At 47.2% G+C, this 13,227-nt stretch overlaps 1 protein-coding gene across 2 annotated transcripts in view; it reads left to right on the top strand.

The window, feature by feature from the left end:
• Positions 1–6: 6 nt before the first annotated feature.
• The window catches only part of HSF1 (heat shock transcription factor 1), a 32,198-nt gene continuing 18,977 nt past the window's right edge, over positions 7–13,227 (top strand). For both annotated transcript variants that reach the window (XM_008069988.1, XM_021718559.1), the window contains exon 1: positions 7–242. In XM_008069988.1, the coding sequence (XP_008068179.1) occupies positions 126–242 (117 nt within the window). In that variant the 5' untranslated portion in view covers positions 7–125. The remainder of the gene's footprint in view (positions 243–13,227) is intronic.

The following is a 13,227-nucleotide window of genomic DNA, read 5'->3' as shown; positions in this document are numbered from 1 at the left end:
CCCCGGGACTGTGTGTGCGCCGCGAGTGGCGGCTTGGCCCAGCCGGCAGGCGCGGTTACGGCGCTAGCCCAGCCCTCGGCCCCTCTTCGCGGCCACTACCTCCGCCTCTTCCTACCTTGCCCGAGATGGATCTGCCCATGGGCCCCGGCGCGGCGGGGCCCAGCAACGTCCCGGCCTTCCTAACCAAGCTGTGGACCCTCGTGAGCGACCCGGACACCGACGCGCTCATATGCTGGAGCCCGGTGAGGGACTGGGCGCGGGCGCGGGAACCAGACCTGCGGGAGCCTGGAGGGAGCCCCAGCTGGGGCGGCGGGCGGCGCGCCCTGTCCTGCTACCCGCGGGGGAGGGGACCTGACTTGAAGGCGTACCAGAGGGGCGTGGGCCAGACCCCATCTCTTATTCTCGATTGGGGAACCTGCCCTTCTTCTGTCCCCAAAAGCACTGCAGGGCCCCACGCTTGCCCCAGACCTAGAATCCTAAGTTGGAAAAGCAGTTCCGAGACCCTCTCCTGGTCATTCCCTGCCCAAGTGAAGTTTCTCTGGGATGGGGAAGAGGAGCGTCTCATTCTTTGGTTTTTTGCTAACTGTTGGACAGTTGTGGGAGTTATCTGTCCTTAGAAAGAGTACTCAGGTTCGCTAGCAAACGTTGTGCTCAGGTGACCATCTGCGTCTCCTTAAACGGCCTACCAGCATGGTGGGTCGGCTGCTATTCGGAAAAAAATCAGGACTTGGCACATGAATCGGAGGACGTTGCTCTAGTGGAAAGGAAAGGGAGTGAAAACAGAAAGTAAAACGTCGTAAAGTTCAAGTTAATCTCAAACTCAGATCCCAGAGCTAGGCTTTCCAAGAGCAGTTTTGTTTTTCATTCCTTATGGGGCGTCTTGATTCATGCCTCTGTCTTCAGTTGCCTCGAAGCAGGTTTGTTTACATGGTAGACTCTGCAAAACCGGACAGCTCCGGATTGCAGAGGTAAATCAGTGATTGTGTCCGGAATTGGAGATCAGAATTTGCTGTTCATATTCAGGCTGTGACACTGTGTCCGGTGAGGGCCACAGCCCAGGGCTGGCAAATGATGGCCCAAAGAAAGGTTAGGCTCTTTGGGAGTTTTTGGAGGAACTGTGACAGGTTGGGTGCCATCAGACATGTGTGACCTTCAAGCCAAGACCCTAGAGTATCTCAGACTCTGCTGAGTGCCTCCCTTTTGCACACAGTCTCTGATGCCACTAGGAATGAAGAAAAGTCTAGACTGAAGCTTCCTGGCAAGTGAGGCCAAGTTCTCTGCCTCTTGGGTTGTGTGTTTACTGAAGCTCTGCTTTGCCTAAAGAATGGGAATAAAGTGAAGACTAGAAGTCTTCACTTTTGTGAGAAACACTTTGTGTTTGTCCTGCTGACACCTCCTCTGTGTTGGCCTTCCCATTGCCAAGTCCCAAAAAGGGGCAATGTGCTTTCCTGCAGGCTGACTTCATTCCACCATCTCTTCATTCTAGATCTCAAACTTCTGGCCAGAGGAAATGACCCCACATTTCTGTCTTTTATCCTTCCTTCCTCCTCTTTCTTGTTCCCTTTAACTCAGGTCGTACTCTTGCCCCAGTTGGGGGAGGAGCATCAGAGATTCTCTGGGATATTCTGAGTTTAATCCTACTAGGATGATCTGTCCTGCTCCATAATCTGCTTGCTGTTTCTGCTTAAAGATTGTGAGGCATGTGGATGAAGAATCAGCGTACCCTTTCAGGACCTGCAGTGTGTTCTGAGCAGGGCATTTGAGCAGGAAAGGCAGATTTGATCAGGCCTGTGACCAGCCTCCACTCACAATGGCTACACTACCTATGGGCTCTGTTGGCGTGTTCTTCCTGGGGAGGGATAGTTAGCAAACAGGAATGTGTTTGGTTCTGCCTGACCTGTATAAAGCAGCCATAGTTGGTACAGCTATAGGTGGTGCGCTGGTGGAGGCTAGCATGACAATGAGACAGAAAATGAGCACAGGCTCAAAGATGGAAAGAAACCCTTTCCAGGCTGGGCAGAAGTCTGTGGAGCTTCCTAGAGCTGGCTTCTCAGCCTGAAAAAGGGCGATGATAGTCCCAACATAGGATCCTTCTACAGATGCAATCCTCAGACTGCAGCTCTGAGACTTTGAGAAAGCTCTGGTGTTTGTACTCTCAGCTGCCTTCTTTGTGCTGGAAGTCACACCACCATTCTGCCAAGAAAAATCCTCCCTGTTTGACACAAGGGGATAAAGGAGAATCAGAGGCACAGTGACTAACTCTCAAGGCTAAATAACTAGGGAGAGACCTTCCAGCCCCAGAAACTCTGACCAGTGTCTTTAGTGAGCCTGGCCTGGTGTGGGACCAGGTCTGGACAAAATTATACTTTCTCTCCCTGGCCTGACAGCTGAATTCCCACCTCTGCCACTGGAGACAGAACAATAGGCATCACCCCAAAGAGTCCATGTGATAGGTACTGTGGCAGCTGCTTCATCCTTGTAGTGGTGTTTGTTTTCCCACTCTCCAAACCATGGTTCAGTTAAAGATGCACTTGGTGTGTACCCCACCCACACAGATGAGGGCCTTTAGAGACCCACTTGCTCTGCCACAAGTCCTGGAGGACAGTACAGCTCTGTCTGCCTAGAGAGGAAATTTGGCAACCACGAGATTAGAATCCAAGTAGGATAGATACAACAGCATGGGTGTGGGTGTGGGTGTCCCTCCCTTATGCTTTTCAACCCCTTGTCCCAAAGGTGCACCTGGATCTAGTGCCCAGAGACACAAAGAGGAGAACTAAATACCTGGATAAATAGGCACCTCCGTAAATAGAACGAGAGACCTTGGCCCTCCCTGTCACATCCCCCGGCATCTCTCAGCCCCTGCTTCTTCCCCTTTATGCAGCGGCTCCTCTGTCCACCTAGGAAACTCTTGCTAGATAAGGCCTTGCCGGGCTACAGCCAACTCAGGAGAGCAGCAACTCCTTTAGAGAGTTTTACGACATGGAGAAATGCTCAACATGAATGAAAAAATGAAGGCTCAGAACACTAGATACACTATCATCCCAATTTTTTACAAACTATAACTTTGTCAGTCTTTTAACAAGATTGAAAGGAAATATGCAAAGTAATCTTGGCTATTCCTGGGTGGTGAGATTACAGATAATTTTTGTATTTTTTTCTAATTTTAAAAAAGTGAATATATATTTCATAAACGAGAGTAGGAGATGTTTTCAAACTTGAGGGTCTTCTAACAAGAGACCCACCCAGCTCCACTTTCCTCTGCCATGCAGGGCCAACTGTGCCTGTGCTGGGCAGCTCAGCTGTGCACTCAGGGCTGAGGACTGGCTATGGCAGCCCAGCCCCAGGAGCCACCCAGCTGGCTGGAGGCCTAAGAACAAGACATAGGACCATGTTATTGTTCCAAATGCTGGGGCAGTTATTGGACATGCAGGTAAAGATGAACCAGACTAGTCCAAAGCCTAAGAATCAGGATAGGGTGAGACCAGAGAGGCACCTGGGTGCACAATTTAAGAAGAAACTCCATTGTAAGGTCCACCCTGCATCTGGATGACTCTAATAGTGAGAGACTATTTAGATTTGAACTCCTGGACACCTCTCTGGCCTCATCTGATCGCAACCTGATAATGAGTTTCTCCTTAAATTGTGCACCCAGGTGCCTCTCTGGTCTCACCCTATCCTGATTCTTAGGCTTTGGCCTATTCTGGCTCATCTTTACCTGCATGTCCAATAACTGCCCCAGCATTTGGAACAATCACATGGTCCTATGTCTTGTTCTTAGGCCTGATGATGCAGCTCTATTTGGCAGCAGGAAGGATTCTAGAAGGATATGCTGAGGCCCTGGGAGTCCCTGAGACTGAGAAGCTAGAGGTCACCAAGGCCTTGGGCCCATGCCAGGGCTGAGTCTCCAGGTGGGCAATCAAGGACAGAGTGGTCTTTGCAGTAAGGCAGGGGGCAGGGTGTCCATTTATGAGGAATTACAAAAGCAGTGCTACCATGGCAGATAACTGGGCAAGCTAGTTCTCAGACAGCCAACAGGACCCAGCAGGCCTACTGGGCCCTGCTCTCGAAGATCTGGCAGTTGAACTGAGATGCTGGAGGCTTGCATAGCCGTGGGCTGCGAGGCATGCTGTAAGTTCTGGAGACCCCGGAACTGGAGCCCAGGGTGCCTTCAGTAATGAGCTCAAAAGGTGCACAGCTGTCCATATTCTGCATCTCTATAGACAGCACAAGGCTCTACCTTCATGTTATTAGTTCTGGTCCACCCACAGCCATTCAAGTAAATAGCATAATTTCCATTTTATAGATAAGAAAACTGCTTATCAAAGATGTTGATAAGCTTAACAAAGTAAGAACTGGAACATGGTATGACCAAATTCAAAGTCTGTGTTCTTTCCTCAGAGATGTCCAGTCATTGCTTATCACCTGCCTTTGCCTGGCACTGTGTGATTCCTGAGTAGGTGAACAGGAGACCCTCAACCCCTGTGCCCTCAGGGCTGAGCCTTGGTCTCCCACCTGCCTTCTTAGTGAGTGGCCAGTACTGCGGCTTATAGTTAGAATTATATTTTGGATTTTTACATAAGAGTCCTCTTTCCCTTCCACAGAGATATGCAGATATACAAGGGGATCCAAAAAAACCAGAATTTTTTTTTGAAGAGAGTCCCTTGTAGTACAGGCTTCCCCCACTAGGTAAGTGTTCTAGGAACATATCAGCATCAGTGTACCAACTAGTGTTGTTGTGAGAGGCTGAATTCAGCTTCAGTGAATTTTTTTTTGGAGATCCTTTCAGTGCATTTGCCCATTTCATAATGGGTGATTTACAAGGGCACCTGCCCACACCATGGCAAGTGTTCAGCAGTTTTTGACCAAAAACAGCATGACCCCCATATCCCACCTTCCCTATTCACCCAGTCTTGCCCTGAGCAACTTTTGTTTCCCTCACTTTTTGCTGATGTAAAAGAGGTGAAACAAAAAACTGCAGAAGCACTAAAAGACATCAAAATTGACAAGTTCAAAAACTGTTTTGAGCAATGGAAAAAGTGTCTCAATAGGTATATTGCATCAAACAGAGGATAGTTTGAAGGTTACTGAAATTTAAACATGTAAGAATAAATACACAATTTTTTAATTAATAAATTCCAGAGGTTTTTGGGCCCCCTACTCATATACATACAGATGGACAGATGAGACAGGCAAAAATCTACATACAAGCTCTACACTGTGGCCTCCTGTGTGTTTCCTTCTGCCCTGGGGTGATGAGGTGGGTGGGGGCGCAGTGAGGAAGTCACAGAAGGGCTGACTACGGTGGCCTCTTTGGAGGAGGGCAGCTGCCCACAGCACCCTGTGCCCACCCAACTCTACAGGACCAGTGTTTGCTCACAGTTTTTTATTAAGGGACAAGGACAGGCAGCCTGGCCCTAGGAGTCCCTGGTTGTCAGTGGCCGCCAGGACCCCCTTCCCAAGGTGTCTCCACTTAGAGAACACTGCATCTTCCCAGCAGAGCCAACACCCTCATTTTTGGAGGAGTTGACCTAGGTGCAGAGAGAACCAGAGATGGGTCAGCAGGGCCCACAGTGACCACCCTAGAGGGAGTAAACATCTCCTATCAGGTATCACAAGGGCTGGGCTGAAGCCTTCATGCTTGGTAGACCACAGGGCCTTCTCCTTTGACTGCAGAATTTCTTCAGGGTCTGCCAGGAGAAGGAAGCGGATGGTCTTATAGGCTGTGAAAGGAAGGGAAGTCAACCCCGGATGTCTTATAGTGCTTGACAGTACTGGCCTCTGTAGCCACATCCACCTCCTCCTCATCCTGGGACCTATGGTGATCAGAGAGTTGACCACATGCATGTGCTCAGGGTAGCCAGTGATCAGAGATAAGAAAGAATGTGTTGGTTGTGGTACTTGTGTTTCAGGAATGAACTAAAGCTAGCTTGAGCCCAAACAAGAAAAATATGTATGAGAAAGGTGCAAATGGTCTCTCAGATAAGGGCAAAACTAGGACCAGGGGAGGAGGGATAAAAAGTGAGCCACCTTTTCTGCACTTGCTTAGTGCTCCCTGCCTGCCTCACTCCCAGATAGGATTTCTCTGCTCTGTGTCCTCATGACTGCAGTGCCTGGCCACTCCATGGCTCGCCACTCAACATATGCCAGTGGCAGCTATACATTCACACACTCTAGCTGCTCCTAAAGCCCACACCCTGGTACCCAGAGAGTGAGTAGCCAGGCAGCCAGGTCCAGGAACCCAAAGCACACGTTTGGCTTGATAGAGGGCTGGAACAGGGAGACTTGTAGACTGGGCTGCAGGGAGACCACCTGTGGAATATGGTATTGTTAACCCTATTGGATCATGGAGCCCTTTGAGAAAATATTCAGCAACATAGACCTTCTCTGTATAAAATGAACAAACGTGCAGGATCTTGTATACATTTCAGGTTGTTCTCCAGTGCTGCACAAAACAGAATCTAAATTTACCACAAGACACACTGTTTACTAACAACTATGCTTCAGGGTGCAAGGGTGTTGCTCACCAGCTAGCAGCTAGGCAGTTGCTTCTCCCTGGTCCTTCCATATTTCCAATCACAGGTTTTCATTATATCCAAGTATAAGCTATCACCTCCTACAAGAGTTGTCTGTGGTCAGGAGAAGGAGTAGATACCTTGAACCACTGACGCAGGAAGATGAGACATTGGTTTCTCTGATGGGCTCAGCAGGCCTTCTGAAACTTGTAATGGCCCTTAAGGTGGGGCTTGCCTGACAAGTTCAACTTGGATTTAGCCCTTAAGACATAAGAAACATTGAACAATGTTTAATGGTTAGAAAACTGGTGAGAGCTGGGCATGGTGTATCACACCTGTAATCCTAGCACTTTGGGAGACTGAGGCAAGAGCACTGCCTGAACCCAGGGGTTCAAGACCAGCCTGGGTAACTTGGCAAGACCTCGTCTCTACAATTAAAAAAAAAAAACTAGCTGGGCATGGTGGCACGTACCTGTTGTTCCAGCTACTTGGAAGTCTGAGGCAGAAGGATTGTCTGAGCCCAGCAGGATGAGGCTGCGGTGGCTATGAGCGTGCCACTGTCCTCCAGCCTGGATGACAGAGTGAGACTCTACTCCAAAAAAAAAAAAAAAAAATACAGAAGAAAAGATAAGAATGACTGCAAACGTCTCATCAGAAACTATGTAAGGCAAAGACCAGAATAGAACTTAGATGCAAGTCTGGTTCAACATTCTAAAATCACTGTAATTCACCATATCAACAGAAGAAAAATTTTAAAAACCATATAATCATCTCAACAGAAGCAGAAAAGGCATTTGACAAAATTTAGCATCTATTGTGATAAAAATTCAGCAAACTAGGAATAAGAGAGGAATTCCTCAATCTATTAAAGATCATCTACAAAAAACCTACAGCTAATGGCATACTTAAATATAAAAAACTAACCGGGCTCGGTGGCTCAGCCTGTAATCCCGCGCCTTTGGGAGGCTGAAGTGAGTGGATTGCCTGAGCCCGTGGGTTCGAGACCCGCCTGGGCAGCGAGACCTCATCTCTGCAATAAATCAAGAAATCAGCCGGGTAGCACATGCCTGTAATTCTGGCTACTCGTAAGGCCGAGGTGGAAGGGTCGCCAGAGCCCAGCAGGTCGAGGCTGCGGTGGCCGGGAGTGGCCACTGCACTCCAGTCTGGGCGACAGAGTGAGACTCCAACTCCAAAAAAAAAAAATTAAATAAATAAATAAATAAATATAAAAAACTGAATGCTTTCCCCTAAGATTAGAAAAGAAGGCAAGGATATCTGCTTTTACCACTTCTATTTAATAATGTATTGGCTATCCTCATCCAATGACAAATAAGAAAATATAGATTGGAAAGGGATAAATAAAACTGTCTCCATTCATACAAAGCATAAATTGTTTACTTAGGAAGTCCCAAATAATCTACAAAAAAACTATTAAAACTAATTTTAGCAAGGTCATAAGATACAGAGTCAGTACAGAAAAGTAAGTTGTGTTTCTGCATCCTAGCAACAAGCTACTGGAAATTGAAATATTTACAGTATTATCAAAATGCACAAAAGACTTAGTGGTTGCATTACCTATTACTGTGTGAATATGACCAATTAATCTAAACTTGACTGCTTAAAACAAACATTTATTATCTCAGTTTTTGAGACTCATGAATTTATTCTGTCTCAAGTCCCTTGTGATTGAAATCATCTCAGCCAGGTACAGTGGCTCAAACCTGAAATCCCATCACTTTGGGAGCCCAAGGCAAGAGGATTGCCTGAGCCCAGGGGTGTGAAATTAGCCTGGGAAACTTGGCAAGACCTCGTTTCTACAATAAATCAAAAAATTAGCCAGGCGTGGTAGCACGCACTTGTAGTTCCAGCTACTTAGAAGGCTGAGGTGGAAGGATTGCCTGAGCCCAGCAGGTCGAGGCTGTGGTGGCCATGAGCTTGCTACTATACTTCATCCTGGGTGATAGAGTGAGATTCCAACCCAAAAAAAAAAAAAAAGAAATAATCTAAAGACTCAATTATGTATGAAAGACTGCTTCAGGAGACTTTAGTTCCATACCAAGAGGACCTCACCCTAGAGCTGCAGACAACATGGCAGCTTGCTTCTCTCAGAGCAGGCAATCAGGGAGAGGCAGAACCCAAGGCAACTTTTATAATGTGTTCTCAAATACCATCACCTCTGCTCATGCTTTTGATCATACAGAACAACCCTGGTATGTGATAGGAGGAGACAGTGAAAGGGTAAGAACACCAGAGGTTGGAGTCTCTAATCTAGCTAATAGGAATAAATCTTCTAAATCATGTACAGAATTTATATTCTGAAAATGTTGCTGAGAGAAATTGAAGGCCTAAATTGAGAGAAATACTATAGGTATAAAACATAATACTCAGTATTTTTAAATGGAGAACAAAGTTGGAAAATCCACACTATCTGATTTCAAGACTTACTATAAAGCTATAATAATCAAGACTGAATGATATTGGCATAAATACAGTTTGGGTACGATGCCACATGCTTGCAATCCCGGCATTTTGGGAGACCAAGGTGGGAGGATTACTTGAGCCCAGGAGTTTGTGACCAGCCTGGGCAACATAGTGAGACCCTATCTCTACCAATAATAATAATAATAATAATAACTGGGCATGGTGGCATGCCTGCAGCTGATCAGGCCCTGCACTCCAACCTGGGCTACAGAGGGAGACTCTGTCTCCCAAAAAAAAAAAAAAAATCAAAACGATGCTAACAGAAGCATAAGCATATAAATAAATTGAACAGACGACAGAGTTCAGAAATAGACTTGACCAGGCTCACTAGTTCAGCCTGTTGTCCTAGCACTTTGGAAGACTGAGGCTGGTGGATTGCCTGAGCCCACAGGTTTGAGACCAGCCCAGGCAACTACACTTAATCAAAAATTAGCTAGGCATGGTAGTGGGCGCCTGCGTTTTTGGCTTCTTGGAAGACTGAGGAGGAAGGAACACCGGAGCCCAGCAAGTCGACCCTGGGTTAGCCATGAGTGTGCCACTGCACTCCATCCTGGGTGACAGTGAGACTTTAAATCAAAAAAAAAAAAAAAAAAAAAAAGGCCGGACTTGGTGGCTCAGTCTGTAATCCCAGCACTTTGGGAGGCCGAGGCGAGTGGATTGCCTGAGCCTATGGGTTTGAGACTAGGCAGGGCAACTTGGCGAGACCTCGTCTCTATAATAAATTTTTAAAAAATAGATTCACCCATCTAAAGTCCACTGATTTTGACAAAAGTACCACTAGTTCAATGGAGAAAGAATAGTCTGTTCAACAGACAGTGCTGGGATAATTAATTGGACATCCATAAGCAAAAATGCGAGTCTTATCCTTTACTTCACACCATATGCAAAAACTAGCTCAGAATGGGCCATAGACTAAAATATAAGCTAAAACTATAGAACATCTAGAAGAAAAAAAAATTTTTTGACCTTGAGTTAGTTAGGACACAAAAAACACAAAATAGGAAAAATAAATGACTTCAAAATTAAGAACATCTGCTCTTCAAAATACACTGATAAGGAATAAAAAGTCCAGCCACACACTATATTTGCAAAACTTTTATCTGGAATCCAAACTATAAAGAGCTCTTGCAACTCAGACCAGCCTTTTTCAGAGTCAAGGACTTATTCTGTTGCCCATGCTGGAGTGCAGTAATAGTATAATCATAGCTCACTGCAGCCTTGAACTGACCTCAAGCAATCCCATCTCAACCTCCCAAGTAGCTGGGAAGCTACAGATATTACAAGTATGTACCATGCCCGCTAATTTTTTTTTTTTTTTGAGTCAGAGTCTCACTTTGTCGCCCAGGCTGGAGTGCAGTGGCATGCTCACGGCCACCCCAGTGTTGACCTGCTGGGCTCCGGCGATCCTTCAGCCTTCCAGGTAGCCAGAACTATAGGCGTGCACTACCACACCCAACTAATTTTTTTGATTTATTGTAGAGATGAAGTCTCACCAAGTTGTCCAGGTTGGTCTTGGACTCAGGCAAGCCACTTGCCTCGGCCTCCCAAAGTGCTGGGATTACAAGTGAGAACCATTGTGCCTAGCCTTTATCTTCCTTTGTAGAAAGATGGGGCCAGGCTTGGTGGCTCAGCCTGTAATCCTAGCGTTTGGGAGGCCGAGGTGAGTGGATTGCCTGAACCCGCGGGTTCAAGACCCGCCTGGGCAACTTGGCGAGACCTCATCTCTACAATAAATCAAAAATTAGCTGGATGTGGTAGCGCGCGCCTGTAGTTCCAGCTACTTGGAAGGCTGAGGTGAAAGGATCACTGGAGCCCAGCAGATCAAGGCTGCAGTGGCTGGGAGCGTGCCACTGCACTCCAGCCTGGGCAACGGACTGAGACTCCAACTCAAAAAAGAAAGAAAGAAAGAAAGATGGGGAAGGGGGAGTCCTTGGTGGCCAGCTGTATAGAGATGCCAAGTAAACAGTGCAGAGCTCAGCAAAGAGATCCATCCTGGAGATGGAGACAGAATGAAGTTTAAGGCATTGGATGGGTGATAGATGCCTCTTGGAGAGCATGTGAGGCACCGTGGCAGCCTGGGGAACACTTCCATTTAAGATTTAGGAAGTGAGCCGGGCTCGGTGGCTCAGCCTGTAATCCTGTGCCTTTGGGAGGCTGAGGTGAATGGATTGCCTGAGCCTATGGGTTCGAGACCCGCCTGGGCAACTTGGCAAGACCTCACCTCTACAATAAATCAAAAATTAGCCAGGCGTGGTAGTGTGCACTTGTAGTTCCAGCTACTTGGAAGGCTGAGGCGGAAGGATCGCCGGAGCCCAGCAGGTCAAGGCTGCGGTGGCTGGGAGCAGCCACTGCACTCCAGTCTGGGCGACAGAGTGAGACTCCAACTCAAGGGAAAAAAAAAAAAAGATTTAGGAAGTGGATAGAGGCCCAGAACACCCACCCTTTCTTTCCTCATTCCTCCCATCTTTGTGGGTCTCCATCTCTTGTGCCACACACATATCCGCAGCCCACCAGCGTCTCTTATGTTATTCAGCCATTCCTGAGCACCTGCCCCACCCTCAGTGTAAGCCATCACCATTCTGCCCCTTCTGGAAAGAGTGGTGTTCTTTGCCTCGGCCCACTGCAAACCCATGCCCTCCCCTGTGACCCCACTAACCTTCTGATTGTCTTTTTTTCCCAGAATGCATTTTTCATTTCTTGTTTTTCTTTTTTTTTTTTGAGTTGGAGTCTCACTCTGTCGCCCAGACTGGAGTGCAGTGGCCGCTCCCGGCCACCGCAGCCTCGACCTGCTGGGCTCCGGCGATCCTTCCGCCTCAGCCTTCCAAGTAGCTGGAACTACAGGCACGCACTACCATACCCGGCTCACTTTTGGTTTATTGTAGAGATGAGGTCTCGCCAAGTTGCCCACACGGGTCTCAAACTCGTGGGTTCAGGCAATCCACTCACCTCAGCCTCCCAAAGTGCTGGGATTACAGGCTGAGCCACCGAGCCCGGCTTTTCATTTCTTATATCCTGCTCTTGACACATCATTTTATTAGTGACTTCTTTCACTATTTGACTTTCCTTATACCTTTCCTGATTAACCTCCAGGCCCCTCTTCTTAGTCTCCTCTGGTTCCTCCTCCCACCCCTAAAATGCTCTCTCCAATCCTGGGGTAGAGTGGAAAGGACAGGATCTTTTTCTAGTGGGCTGCCACAGGCTTGGATCCCACTTGTATAGCTGAATGCAGGACTTGGACAGACCTCTTGCTGTCCCCTCAGAGCCTCACTCTCCTCATCTTAAATCAGCTGTGTGTGAGGATTAAATGAAGTGGCATCTAAGGAGTACCTAGAATTTATGGTAAACCTTACTAAATTAGAGTATAGACTTTAAATTTTAAAAGTGGGGAGCATAATACCACAAAGACTGAGAGAATAGGAATGGAAACAGCAGCAAGAACAATTTTGGAAGATGAAAAATCACTTTTCAGACCAGAGAAAGAAGTAACCTGAGCCAGCAAGCAGCATGGGAAACCTCAAATCAGATAATTCAGTCACAAAGCCCCCAAAATACTCAAGTATTAGAGGAATTGGGTACTTCTGAAAACAGACAGAGAAACCTGAACCTCACTCCACCCTAGCAGGATAATGGAGGCTTTTGCCTGCAGGCTTCTGGACTTGGGCATACCTGGGCCCACCAGAGTACAGGACCAAAGGCAAGGGGATTAGGTGAACGTTTCCATGGTAAGAAATGACATCCCTTTCCCAGACTTTTTCCCCACGCTTGGCACTGAGTATATGCTGGTAGCCAGGATTTTTCCTTTCAGGCAGAGGGTTGCAGGATTCATCTTGGAGGACAGTTATTAGTCCAAGCAAAAAGGCCTTCAGATACTTACAGCTGAGGGTCCTGCTGTGAACCAGCCCAGCTGGCTGCCCTCCAGTAAAGCAAGTGCCCAGTCAGCTTCTTAACCCTAATATAAGTGAATTACTCATAAACGAACCCTGAACATTTATCATAACACTATAAAAAAGGGATTGGCAGTAGTGGGATACTGGGGGGGGGAGACACAACATCAATAAAAGTATCTGATTTCAAACCAGGCAATGTGGGGACCAAAGGGAGGCACAAACTTTATCTGTACGATGAACACTTATATACCTAATCCTGAGTTGTGCCCTACATCTTTAAAATAAAATGTGAAGCCAGGCTTGGTGGCTCAGCCTGTAATCCCGCGCCTTTGGGAGACTGAGGTGAG

This window comes from Carlito syrichta, unplaced genomic scaffold (genome assembly GCF_000164805.1).
Source record: "Carlito syrichta isolate Samal-C Ts95f unplaced genomic scaffold, Tarsius_syrichta-2.0.1 Scaffold312719, whole genome shotgun sequence".
In the NCBI taxonomy this organism is placed as follows: Eukaryota; Metazoa; Chordata; class Mammalia; order Primates; family Tarsiidae; genus Carlito; species Carlito syrichta.
This window is presented reverse-complemented; position numbering and strand designations above follow the sequence as displayed.